This window comes from Piliocolobus tephrosceles, chromosome 5, assembly GCF_002776525.5.
Source record: "Piliocolobus tephrosceles isolate RC106 chromosome 5, ASM277652v3, whole genome shotgun sequence".
Classification (NCBI taxonomy): Eukaryota; Metazoa; Chordata; class Mammalia; order Primates; family Cercopithecidae; genus Piliocolobus; species Piliocolobus tephrosceles.
The window spans coordinates 47,872,201-47,886,108 of record NC_045438.1 but is presented as its reverse complement, the minus strand read 5'-3'; the positions used below and the strand labels follow the sequence as shown (position 1 = coordinate 47,886,108).

General features: G+C 33.8%; 1 protein-coding gene across 3 annotated transcripts in view; it reads right to left on the bottom strand.

Moving 5' to 3' along the window:
* STXBP5 (syntaxin binding protein 5) overlaps nucleotides 1-13,908 on the bottom strand; it is a 207,534-nt gene that overhangs the window by 6,899 nt on the left and 186,727 nt on the right. For all 3 annotated transcript variants that reach the window (XM_023188408.2, XM_023188409.2, XM_023188410.2), the window contains 2 exons: nucleotides 10,064-10,175; nucleotides 891-1,111 (listed from right to left, as the gene is read on the bottom strand). In XM_023188408.2, the coding sequence (XP_023044176.1) occupies nucleotides 891-1,111; nucleotides 10,064-10,175 (333 nt within the window). The remainder of the gene's footprint in view (nucleotides 1-890; nucleotides 1,112-10,063; nucleotides 10,176-13,908) is intronic.

Sequence of the window (13,908 nt, the reverse complement as noted above, 5' to 3'; positions counted from 1 at the left end):
TTTAAATTCAGCTTTTTAAGAGCACAGTGTGGTGTAAGGGGACCAGTCGGGGATCCCAACTTTACAGCATATGTCTCTAAGCTCTATCATGACTTCCTAGGTCCCCCATTGCAAAATGCACCTCTTTACTCCTCCATATGAATTGGTCCACAACGCGGACTTAGTATTATTTATTTAAATAAAAAAGGTTTGTCAATTTTAGTTACTTATATCTACCTGGAAGACTCAAGGAGGCAAATTATATCTTTCTCTAGGACAAAGTGGTAGTAGACACTGAGGCACTAAGAAACATTGGGCCGGGCGCGGTGGTTCACGCTTGTAATCTCAGCACTTTGGGAGGCCGAGGCTAACACGGAGACTATCCTGACTAACACGGTGAAACCCCGTCTCTACTAAAAATAAAAAAAAAATTAACTGGGCGTGGTGGCGGGCGCCTGTAGTCTCAGCTACTCAGGAGGCTGAGGGAGAATGAGGTGAACTCGGAAGGCGGAGTTTGCAGTGAGCAGAGATCGTACCACTGCACTCAAGCCTGGGCAACAGAGACTCCATCTCAAAAAAAAAATAAATAAATAAAAATAAAAATAAAAATAAAAATTAACATTGGTATTGCATTCCTTAAGGAACGGTTGTAGTTGCAAAGCTGCTAGCTTTCTTACCAAAAGCCTGAAGGTGGGCAGGTTCCTTCAAAATTTATAATCTTATAGTAAGAAACCAAAGGCTATTGGAGATACATTCCTGCATGGTTCCCTCTGGTGGCAAAAATTAGGAATTTGCCATTGTACAATGAATATATGCAAATTCATGTGTGTAGAATAGCTATAAAAATAAAATAACATTCACATTTGCTTTATCTAGGGCTTTTTGTTCAAATATCTGTTTGAGAGTCGTACCTCATGCGCATGTTTAGAAAATGACTCTGCGCTTGATAACATGGCCGCAGTTCTTTCTTCCAGATCGCCAAGTTTCTGTCCTCTTTCATCTAGTGCCAACCTGGCTCGTGCTAATTCACCGACAACTCCAGAGGCTGCCCCTTTCACACCTTCAATGCCACCAGGGCCAGGAATATGCTGTGCAAGGCTCCTTGAAGCCTTTCCCGAGGACGATTCTCCAACTGAACACATGTGATAAATGAAAGTGTAACTCAAAACATGAAAATTTTACTAATATAAAATCCTACTACATGATAGCATTAAAATACAATTTTTGGATTGAGTGGTAATATAATTGAAATAAAATTATAAAGTGAAATACGCTTAATACATGCTTTCTTTTGTTATGATTGGTTTAATAATTTTTAGATACTTTTTCAAACATGCAAAAACACAATGTACATTAAATACTCTATACTGGTTCATACGGCAGGACTTATGCAAAAAAGGAGCTGGTAAATATTTAATGAAATACATAATAGGTATATTGATACCAATTTATATAATGGCAAAAACTGCTCTTTTGTGTGCGAAAAATGAAAGATAAAGATATTTAGATTCAAATACACAGATTTAAATTTAAACATACAGATTTGATTACGTTTATTTACTCCACACTTTCTCTTACTTAAAAATATACTATGCTTAGGCTCAGAAGTAAAGAGAAAGTAACAATTTATTCAGTAGTCTATTTCAGTCTCCAAAAATTATAGGCATGCTATATTCTTTTCTTTTTCTCCATTTATCTTGTCACTTATGAAATGGATCACATTATTCCTTCAAAAGATCTTGGGATTCACTCTTTTCTTTCCCTTTGCTATCCAGATGTTTTCTTACCTAACACTTAGATCACTGTAAAAGTCTTAAATTCTTTAAAGGCTGACCCCAAGTTTCCTGGTTCCTCAGCTTACATTTCTTTCTTTCCTTTTTCTTTAAATGTAACTCATATACCACATTTGCTCCTTTAAAGTGAATACATCGATGATTTTTACTTTATTCGCAAGGCTGTGAATCACCATCACCACTAATGAATTCCAGAGCATCTCATCACTGCAAAGGAAGCTCCAGGCCTATTAGCAGTCACTTTCCATTCCCACTCTTTGCAGTTCTTGGCAATCACTAATCTACTCTCTGTCTCTATAAATTTGCCTATTCTGAGTATTTCATTTAAATGGATTCAGACAATAGGTGGCCTTTTGAGCTGGCTTCTTTCACTGAGAGTAATGTCAAAGGTTATTGATGCTGTAGCATGCATTGGTACTTCATCCCTTATTATGGCTGAATAAAATATCATTTTATGGATAAAGTATATTTTGCTTATTCATTCATCAGCTGATGGACATCTGGATTGTTTCTACTTTTTGGCTATTATGAATAAAGCTACTATGAACAGTTATACAAATATTTGGGTAAATGCATGTTTTCAATTTTCTTGGGTATGCGCCTAGGCATAGGATAGCTGGGTGATGTGATAACTGTATGTTTAGTTTTTTTAAGGAACTATCAGAGTTTACCAAAGAGGGTGCATCATTTTACATTTCAACCAATAATATATGAGGGTTCCAATATCTCCACATCCTTGCCAACATTTGTTATTGTGAATCTTTTTGATGACGTCCATCCTAGTAAGTGTGAAATGGTATCACATTGTGGATTTGACTTGCATTTCCCTAATGACAAATGATGTTGAAGATCTTTTCATGCATTCATTTGTCATTTGTATATTTTCTTTGGATAAATATCTATTGAGGTTGATATGGTTTGGCTGTGTCCTCACCCAAATCTCATTTTGAATTGTAGCTCCCACAATCCCCATGTGTCATGGGAAAGACCCAGTGGGAGGTAACTGAATCATGGAGGCAGGTTTTCCCATGCTGTTCTCATGAGAGTAAGTCTCACAAGATCAGGTCTTATGCTTTTATAAAGGGCAGCTCCCCTGCACATGCTCTCTTGCCTGCTGCCATGTAAGATGTGCCTTTGCTCCTCCTTGGCCTTCCGCCATGTTTGTGAGGCCTCACCAGCCATATGGAACTGTGAGTTTATTAAATGTCTTTTTCTTTATAAATTGCCTAGTCTTGGGTATGTCTTTATTAGTAGCATGAGAATAGACTATTACACAGATGCACCTAAAAATTGATCTATTTGTCTTCTTATCATTGAGTTTTAAGACTTCTTTATATATTCTGGACACTAGACCTAATCTGATATCAGATATGTGATTTGCAGATAATTCATCGCATTCTTTGGATCATCTTTTCACTTTATTGATAGTATTCTTTGAAGCACAAAGTTTTAAATTTTGATAAATTCCAATCAATATTTTTTTTCCTTTGGTTGCTTGTGATTTAGGTGTCATATCTTAGAAACCACTGCCTAATCCACGGTTATGCAAATTCATACCTGTTTTCTTCTAAGACTTTTACAGTTTTAGCTCTTATATTGAGATCTTTGAGCTATTTTGAGTTAATTTTTGTGTGTGGTGTGAAGCTGGGGCCCAACATCATTTTTTTTTGCAGGTGAATATCTGGGTATTCCAACATCACTTATTGAAAAGACCATTCTTTGGCCACATAATTTTCTTGGCATCCTTTTAAAAAATCAATTGATCATAAATGTATGAGCTTATTTCTGGACTCTCAACTTTATCTTTATGGTAGTACCACACTGTCTTGATGACTATAGCTTTTTAGTAAGTTTTGAAAATAGAATGTTTTAGTCCCTTCAGCATTTTTCTTTTTCAATATTTGTGTGTGTGTGTGTGTGTGTGTGTGGCTATTTTGAATTCTTTGCATTTTCATTTGAATTTTAAGAACGGCTTATTGCTTTTTGAAAAAAAAAGTTATGATTTTGAAAGGAATTGTGCTAAATGTGTAGATCAATTTGTGGATACTGCCATCTTAACAATGTTAAGTCTTCTAATTCATGAACGTGAGATGTTGGTCCACTGACTTACATCTTGGTTTCTCAAAATGATATTTTAAAGTTCTAACTGGTTTATCTTTTTGATACTACTAAAAATGAAACTGTAAATTTCATTTATGAATTAGTCATTGCTTGTGTATAGAAATGCAATTCATTTTCTATATTGATCTTGTATCCTGCAACCTTGCTGAAACTGTTTATTAGCTATAATTATTTTTGTGTGGATTCCTTAGGATTTTCTATAGATAAGATTACATCTGCAAATAGAGACAGATTTACTTCTTCCATTCCAATTTGCATGCATCTTATTTGCTTTTCTTGCCCAATTTCCCTGGCTAGAGCCTCCTTTCCTATGTAAAATAGAAGTGGTAAGAGCTCTTTGGATATGCATATAAAACTTATAATTAGCTATACATTTTTGGAAGGATTTTGATAAGAACTGCATTAACTGTATATGTGTATACATACATACACACATCAGTTTTGAGATAATTAGATACACATTTTTGGAAGGATTTTGATTAGAACTGCATTAACTGTATAAGTGTATATATACATACACACATCAGTTTTGAGAGCACTGGTATCTTTTATTGAATCTTCCATTCCATGAACATGGTATACTCATTCATTTGTTTGAATCTTTAACTTCTCTCAACAAAGTTTTCTAATTTTCTATTTTTCCCATGGAGATTCTGAACATGTTCTGTTAAGATTTATTTCTAGGTACTGAATTAAAAGAAGTACTATGGGTGATAGGCAGAGTAATGTCTCCCTTCCCCCACAGATGGCTACATTCTAATCCCTGGAACCTGTGATTATGTCATGCAGATATGACTAAGGACCCAGATATAGAGTTCATCTTGCATTATCTAGGTGAGCCTAACCTAATCACATGGGTCCTTAAAAGCAAAGGACCCATTTTTTTCCCCAGTTGTGGGCAGAAAGAGATGTGGCTTTCAGAAAAATAGAGATATGCAAGGTTGTTGGCCTTGAATACTGACAATGGGACCAGAAGCCAAGGAAAGTGGATGATCTCTAGAAGCTAAAAAAGGCAAGGAAATGGATTCTCCCCTGAAACCTCAAACAAGAAACACAGCCCTGGGAACACCCATAAGATCTGTGTTGATTTCTAACCTATGGAATTGTAAGATAATACATTTGGGTTCTTTTAAGCTAGTAATTTTGTGGTAATTTGTTATAGCAGCAACAGAAAACTAATACAAAGAATAATTTTAAACATTTCATCTTTTATGATTGTTAATATAAATTAAATTTTATTTTTGTATATGATTACATCTAGTAAGTTTGGTAACCTCTGTTATTTCTAACAATTTAGCTATAGATTCTTTTGGTTCTTCTAAATATGTCATCATATCAATCATTTGCAAATGACTGTTTTGTTTTCTGTTTTCTATTATAGTACTTCATTTTTTCTTCCCTTTCCACACCCTCTAGGGACTTGAAAAGAATGCTGAATGTATGTGTTAATAGTGGGCATTATGTGTCATTTCTAATTTCAAAGGGAAAGTTTTTAATATTTAATATTCCTACATTAAGAGTGACAATTTGCAATTTAGTTTCTAGGAGTCTCTATCAGGAATTGCTACTGAATTTTTTTTTTTAAACGATAAATCAACTTTGAATTCCTGGTACAAACCAAACTTGGCCTTGGTATATTATCTTTATTACATATTAGTTGCTATCTTAATATTTTATTTCAAATTTTCTATCTATAAATGATTTTTGCCTTTGTTTTTTGCTTTCTATTACTATTCTGGTTTTTGGTATCAAGGTTGTGTTAGCCTCCTAAAATGAGCTGATGAGTGTACCTATTTTTTTCCTATCTTTTGGAAGTTTGTGTGAGAGTTAAATTATTTTTTCCCTAAATATTTGGGAGAAGTATTAGTGAAGTCCAATTTGTACCAGAAGTTTACTTGTAGAAAGGTTTAAAATGATGGTTTCAATGTCTGATAGTTATAGTACTATTAGGGTTTTTATCTTTTTGTCCATTTTCGTTGTTGTAATTGATAAAATAAATTCCTTGAAAAATAAAGTTACATGTTACATTCTCTTATTTTTAACTTCAGTGTCATTCCTTTTTTTTTTTTTTTTTTTCCTAATAGCATCTACTTGTGCATTTCTTTTTTTGTGCTCGGTTTCACAAGAGGTTTATCATTTTTATTAGACTCTCAGAGAATCAACTTCGGCTTTTGTTATGCACTGAACAGTTGTGCCCCCCCCTCCACCCAGTCATATGTTGAAATCCTTCCCTAACGTAATGTCAGAATGGGACCTCTGGGAGGTAATAAGGGTACTGTCCTCATCAATGGGATTAAAGCCCTTAAAAAGAGGCCAGAGAGGTAGCTTGCTTTCTTTCCCCCAGGTGAAAATGCAGCCAGAAGGCTGTCTGCAAGCCAGGAATAGGGCCCCCAAACAACTCAATCCTGCTGGCACCTTGGTCTCAAACTTCCGACCTCCAGAGCTGTAAGCAATAAGCTTCTGTTGTTCAAAAGCCATCCAGTCTATAGTATGTTGATATAGCAGCCTGAACTAAGACAGCTTTGTTAATTTTTGTATTGCATTTTACTATTTCATTAATACCATAATCTTTTTTATTTGGTTTATTTTGCTGTTTTTCTAACTTTTTGAGATGAATACTGAGTTCACGCATTTTCATGTTTTCTTTTTCAAATACTAATACGTATTTAAGATTAAAATTTTCACTCTTAATTATTACTTCAGTTACATACCAATGGTCATAAATTCTTTGACACAAGGGTTATCCAAAGGTAAGTATATTTCTTTGTTTTCAAACATGAGGATTTAAACTTATCTTTGTTATTGATTATAAGCATAATTGCACTGTAATCAAATTGTATACACTGAAGTTATTTTAATTCTCTGAGATTAATTGATATAACTGTTATTAAATCTATATTTAGAACTTCTTACGATGATTGAGAAACTTTTTCTTCTATTAGTTACGTCAATGTTTGTTTTTATATTTTTTGAAGTCAAAATAGTAGGTGCATTCAAATGCCTTAATGTCTAATTTTTCTTATATTAATACAGTTATATCAGCTGATTCTTTATTTGTGTTTATGCTTTTCCATCTTTTTAAATTTCAACCTTTTTGTGACCTTATGTTTTATATGTGTCCCCATAAACAACGTACATTTCTTTCTATTTAATTAATTAATTAATTAATGTATTTTTAGAGACAGGATCTTGCTCTGTCACCCAGGCTGGGACAACAGTAGTGTGATCATGGCTCATTATAGCCTCAAACTCCTGGGCTCAAGTGATCCTCCTGCCTCAGCTTCATGAGTAAGTGGGTCTACAGGTGCATACCACCACTAAATTTTTAAATTTTTTGTAGAGACAGGAGCTTGTTATGTTGTCCAGGCTGGTCCCAAACTCCTGGTCTCAAGCAACCCTCCCAGCTAAGCTTTCCAAAGTGCCAGGATTGCAGGTATGAGCCTCGGCACCAGCCTTCTTTTCTTTTCAAATTCAGTCTAAAAATTTTTGTCTTTTAGCTGAAACATTTATTCTGCCTACATTTACTATCATTATTTATATTTAAGTTAAACCTACCATGCTTTAGGTACTATCTGTTTATCCCACCTGTTTTGTATTCTCTCTTTTTTTGCTTTGTTTTAGAATGACTGTGATTTATCTGCTCTTCATCTGGAAGTTATGTTCTATTTTTCTAAGTTTTACAGGTTATCCTATAAATTACACGCATCCTTAACTTATCAATACCAATGAACACTTTTTACAAGTTTCCCAAAAAATTCAAGAATCTCAGATCACCTTAAATCCATTTACTGTTTCTAAACTCCTTAATGTTATGACATATTTTGGGCCATGTTGTTGTTTGTGTATGTGTGTATACATACATATGCCATACACCTTTATTTTGCAGTTTATAAAGATTATATTAATTATATTTATGCACATATCACTTTCGTTCCAAATCACTGTTGGTGTGTCTCTGACATCCCATCCAAGATTATTTTCCTTTTATCTGATGTGTACCCTTTAGAACTCCCTTCAGTGTGACAGCGAGGTTTACTTATTTATTTGTCTAAAAATGTCTCATTCTTAAAGAATTTTTGTGTATAGAATTATGGATTAAGTAGAATCAATATAATTTTCTGTCAATATACAGAGGATCATCTTACTATCTTTGGCTGTTGAAAAGTCATGTATCAGTCTCTATTTGTTAAAAAAACTATAACTTTTCTCTAGCCACATTAAAGAATTTCTCTTGGTCTCTGGTGTACTATATTTTAATGAGATTAGCTAACTGAAAATTTTTAACATCACTGGAATTAATTAGGCTTCTCAAATTTGTGGATCCCTATCATGTATCAATTCTAAAAAGTTTGCTGACTTATTTCATTCATATATATATATATATATATATTCTTCTTTGCAGTCTTATTTCCTTCTTGAGAAGGTCTAAACATATGTTAGATCTTCTCATAGCAACTTCTTTTTTTAATCCTCTCCTACATGTTTTGTTTGTTTCTTTGTCCTGTATTTAGGATGATTTCTCCTAACCTATCTTCAAGTTACATAATTCTTTCTTCACTTTTGTCTAATTTGTAGTTAAGCCTATCTACTGGGTTTTTAATTTTAGTTTTTGAATATTTCGGGTCTAGAATTTCATTCTGGGTTTTTTCACATCACTGCTATTGACTTTTACAGTTTTCAGTTACCTGATACAATGTTCAGGCATGATATTTATCCTCTTGAACACAGTAACTACGAATAATTATTTTATAGTCTGTGTCTGAAAATTCCAACATGTGAAGTGCCTATCCTTCTGCCTTTTCTGTTTTATTAATCATGCTGTTGACTCCTAGTGTTCCTGGTTATCTGTGACTGGTTTCTGGTCATCTATGTTCCTGGTTATCTATGACTACAAATTTGAAAAGTTATTTGTAGAGATAATTCGAGGACTCGGAATACACTATATTCTTTTTGAGATCATTTTCTTCATTTGCTTCTGCCAGGAGCTCTAGGGACTCTAGCAGTCTGGAAAAATCTTAATTAACAATTAACACTGAAGACGTCACAGGCCACCCAGATATTTGAAGCTGAGCTTAAAGTCGTGTGTGTACGTGGCAGGGGGACGTGGGCAGTTTATTCGCAGTTCACCCTTACTCTCATAGTCCTTTGGTGTCTTTGCAAATAGCAAGGAGTTACTTCAGGGTCTCCACTCTTGCCAGGCGGGGGAGCCCATCTTGCTAGCCCTAGTACAGATTAGTACCTAGGCCTCATTAGCAAAGCACTGCAGAGTCAAAGTGCCCAAGTTGCCAGGCTCTCTGCTCTGGGCTTCTTTCCCCATGGATACTGTTCTTGAAAATGCCTTACTGTATGATTACTTCCTTGATGTTTTTAACAAATTTTAGAAATATGTTTTCCAAGTCTTATATAACTTTATACATTTTCCTCAGTAAGAATTTTATTCCAAATTATCAGTCCCTACTGACTTAAGCAGTCTTCATTTTTAAAGCTGAAATAAAACTATAGAGCAATCTTCTGGGTAAGTTAAAAAAAAATTCATTGCACTGCTACTTACTGCTATTTAATGTTACAGTTTTTCTAATTAGTCAAACAAACATGAAACAACAATTCTAAATATTTTAGCAAAAAGGAAAAAAACTCAAAGGATAGATAATAGCTGCCATTTATAAGAAAAGTCAAGCATTCACTGATTCATTAGTTCATTCAAGGACAAACTGCTTACTTGTATCAACTACGTGGAAGGTACTAAATGAAGCAGAAGGTTTCTTTTATTATGAAGGTTAAATGAACTAGAATAGTTTTTAGAGGTTTTGAAAGATAGATTAAATGTTAAAGTAAAAACTTTTCAAAGTTAAGGTTATCAGTTAAAGAAAATCATAGCATTAAAACATCACATTTAATGAAAATAAAGTAAGTACTTTCTAAATTATTTACTTAAAGTTGTGAATATTACTTTTTAGTATCGGAAGTTATTCTGATTTTGGTTCCTTGAGTAAAATATTTCCCTGATTTGGGATAGAATAACAGAAAATAATTTTATGTATTTTGTTAAAACATGGAAATAGTAATTTTGACAAAGATAAAAAAGTGAACATAATTTTCAGGTATAAAAAATTTGTATGGCTTGTTTCTGTTTTATAGATATATTATCCGAATTAAATAAATCAACTTACATAATTCTTCTCTGTCAAGAGACTGTGCACCACCTCCAAATAAGCCTTTAAAGAATCCCCTGTTTGGTGCTTCAGGTGTTTCTACAGGAGTGAAGAGTTCACCTAACATTTCCTTTAAAATTAAAACAAATTGTAACTGTTAAAATTTCAGGGAAACTAAACTATAATTAACAAAAGTATCACTGTAAACCCTTTTAACTTAAGCTTAGAACATTACCTGTTGAGATTCACTATTAATGAGCACACGTCCTATGATCAGATACAGAACATGCTGATTTATTCCAACACCAAGTTTCTAAAACTAAAATATGACTTGTTTGCTGCTTGCCCCTTTTACTAGATCACTTTCTTTGTTTGCCTTTCAGGCAAACAGTATTTTTGCTTAAGAGTGTCAGGAGATTCTAATCTTTAAGATGACATTTTCATATAACTCATATGAATTGATAATAGGATTAATAATCACATTAGAAAGGCTTTTTTTTTTTTTTTTTGAGACAGTCTCACTCTGTCACCCAGGTTGGAGTGCAGTGGCACGATCTTGGCTCACTTGCAGCTTCTGCCTCTGGGGTTCAAGTGATTCTTGTGCCTCAGCCACTGAGTAGCTGGGATTGCAGGCACACGCCACCATGCCTGGGTAATTATTGTATTTTGTAGAGTCAGGTTTTGCGGCATGTTGGCCAGGCTGGTCTTGAACTCCTGGCCTCAAGTGATCCACCTGCCTTGGCCTCCCAAAGTGCTGTACAAGCGTGAGCCAACATGCCCCGCCAGAAAGAAGACTTTTTTAACAGCAAGTATAAAAGTCCAGTGTAATAATGATGATATATAGTTTTGGAATTATAACCTTTAGCTGAGTCAGAAAATTTGTAATTTAGACACCAACTTTTTTTCTCATAAACACATGCTAGGAAGAGAATTATGCCAACATACACCGGAAATTTCAGAAATCTGGCAGAGAGATGGGAACTCTTCCTTGTACATCATCAGATTTTTCTGAAATTACTGTCAATATTTTTCAGAGTACAGAAATGGTAAAAGTCAGGAGAAAAGTAAGATTGCTGACATGTTACTGGTTTTGATGACAATACATAAAGAGGAAAGAAGATTTTTCTAAGAAAAGGATGGTAGCGGTAGGGCGCGGTGGCTCACACATGTAATCCCAGCACTTTGGGAGGCCCAGGTGGGCGGATCACGAGGTCAGGAGTTCGAGACCAGCCTGACCAACACGGTGAAAGACTGTCTCTACTAAGCATACAAAAATAAGTAGGGCATGGCAGCGTGTGCCTGTAACCCCAGCTACTTAGGAGGCTGAAGCAGGAGAATCGCTTGAACCTGGGAGGCGGAGGTTGCAGTGGGCCAAGATTGCGCCACTGCACTCCAGCATGGGCAGAAAAAAGGATGGTAGTAACATTTATATAGGAGTTCTGCTATACTCTGGTATAGGTGGAATAAAAGGATGTATTTTTCATGGTTTTTTCCTTAGGGCTGGGCTAAGAAGGCTGGTAAAGGATGTTTAGGTTTTCTTTTAGACATATCCATACTAATGTTATCCCTCCACCCAGATTGCAAATGGGAGGAGATAACTATTTATAAATAAAACTGTTGTGTAGTGGACTGAAGTCCTTACGTTTTTATTTTCTTTCCTCTGGATTTCTATAAAGTGTAGTAAACCTGGAATAAAACACTTTCTGAATTCAATACATCAAACTTGGTAAAACCCACCATAGAATATACTGATATATATTATTATATTGAAATTTATATTAAACTCTAAAACAAAGGCAATTTTAGGCATATTTTAAATCTTTTAAAAACTGTATTTCACAGATTCTAATTTAAACTATATGTATTAAATTGTTATAATGTAAAAAAAAATCAATAACGGCAACATACCTATCATTTGGGTGTCTCATGCTAAATCAAAAGAAGAATATGACATATAAACAGTGATAGTTTAAAGGCATGCTTTTTAAAAAATTTTACCTCATTTCAGAATTACGGTTTGTACTTCTTATTTGGTGTTTAATAAGCTTACAATTTTACAAAGGTAAAGTAAGAAATATAAAAACCCCAGATTAAACTCATTATATTCTCTGAAGTAGAATGATTACGAACTTTGGAACCAGATGGATCTGGATTTGATTCTCAATTTCTGCCTTTTACTAGCAGAAGACTCTTAGTCAAATTAGTCTGTCAAAGAAATGGCTTCTTCAACTTTAAAAGGGGGAGATAATGATAACTGCCTCTCAGGAATATTACTAGCATTAAAGATAATGAGCATATAAAGTGCCAGGAGTAGACATCAATAATATATGTACAGAAGTAGAAAGATCTATCACATAGAGATGAAACCAATTAGAAAATACACAAGTCATTTATCCACAGGTTAATATTATGAACAGACATCTTTAAAGGGAGTTGAAAATTCAATGTTTCTTAGAGTCTAGATTATCTGCAGTCTTAGTATAAAGGTTTTGGGAAGTACATAAAATAATATGTATAAGTATTTTTTCACTTCTATTTAAATAAGGATTTTGATTATAAGTAAATCTACTATTTAGAATGATTCATGTTAATGCTAGTAAATGTTGGTGAAATCTAAAACAGATTTGTAATTTCTGTGATCTTGTTACATCTATTCATAGTAGACAGTATTTCTGAAACAAGACATTGGACTTAATTACTCTTCTAAAATATAAATATTCAGAAATAAATATACTTGTCCGATTTTAGACTCTTGCATATCATTTGTTTTGCATGGGAGCTAACAAGGTTAGAATGGTATAATTTAGGACTAATTTCATGAATGGGTTTGTATGGGCTTTGGTTATCCACACATTGGATGCCACTACAAAGTCCTGTATAGTGCATCAAATAATCACCGATTTTAATCATTTTAAGAAAACTTTATATTGTAAGAGTATTGAGTCTGAAAAAATAAATATCTCCAGGATAATCACACAGCAATAAACTTCATACTGAACCTACACAATATATATGAGAAGCTAAGCAGTTCAACTGACATCAGTTGTTTACAGTGATTGCTTGGGGTTTTGTTAATAAATTATAATCCTGAGGTGCCTACTAAAGTTACTTACTTAGTTGCTTTAAACTGAATTAATTGGTATGTTCCAACTCTATGATTACAGTAAATCTTGGTTAGGGTTCACAAATGAATATAAATAGTCCATTTGAAAAAAATAGTTTATTGTAAATTATCTTTGTGTTTTTCACTATGGTATAGTTAAAAATAATGCTGTAAAAAGAAATTTAAGTATTTCAATCTATAAACATACCATTGACTAATTGCCCATCAAAGACAATTAAAAGTCCTGAATCCATAATCTTTTAAACAGCTTTACTGAAGTATAATTGACATACAAAAACTGGCAGATATTGGACGTGTACAATTTGGTAAGTTTTGACATATGCATATATGCATGAAACCACCACCACAATCAACACTGTGAATATATCCATCACTCCCAGGTTTTCTTCTGCTCCTTTGTAAGACCTTCTCTAATTCCTTCTTTACCCCCCATATCCAAGTTACTGCTGATCTGCTTTCTATCACTATAATTTGTATTTTCTTGAGTTTTTATATAAATAGAACAACATGTACTCTTTTTCTTGGCTCCTTTCATTAAGCATAATTATTCTGAGATTCATTGATGCTGCTGATTGTATCGTTCACTCCTTTGTATTACTGACCAGAATTCTACTGTATGATAAAACTGCAATTTGTTTTTCCATTCATCTGTTGAGGACATTTGGGTGGTTTCCAGCTTTTGGCTATTACAAATAAAGCGGTTATGAATATACATTTCCTTTTAATAACAATAAAAAAA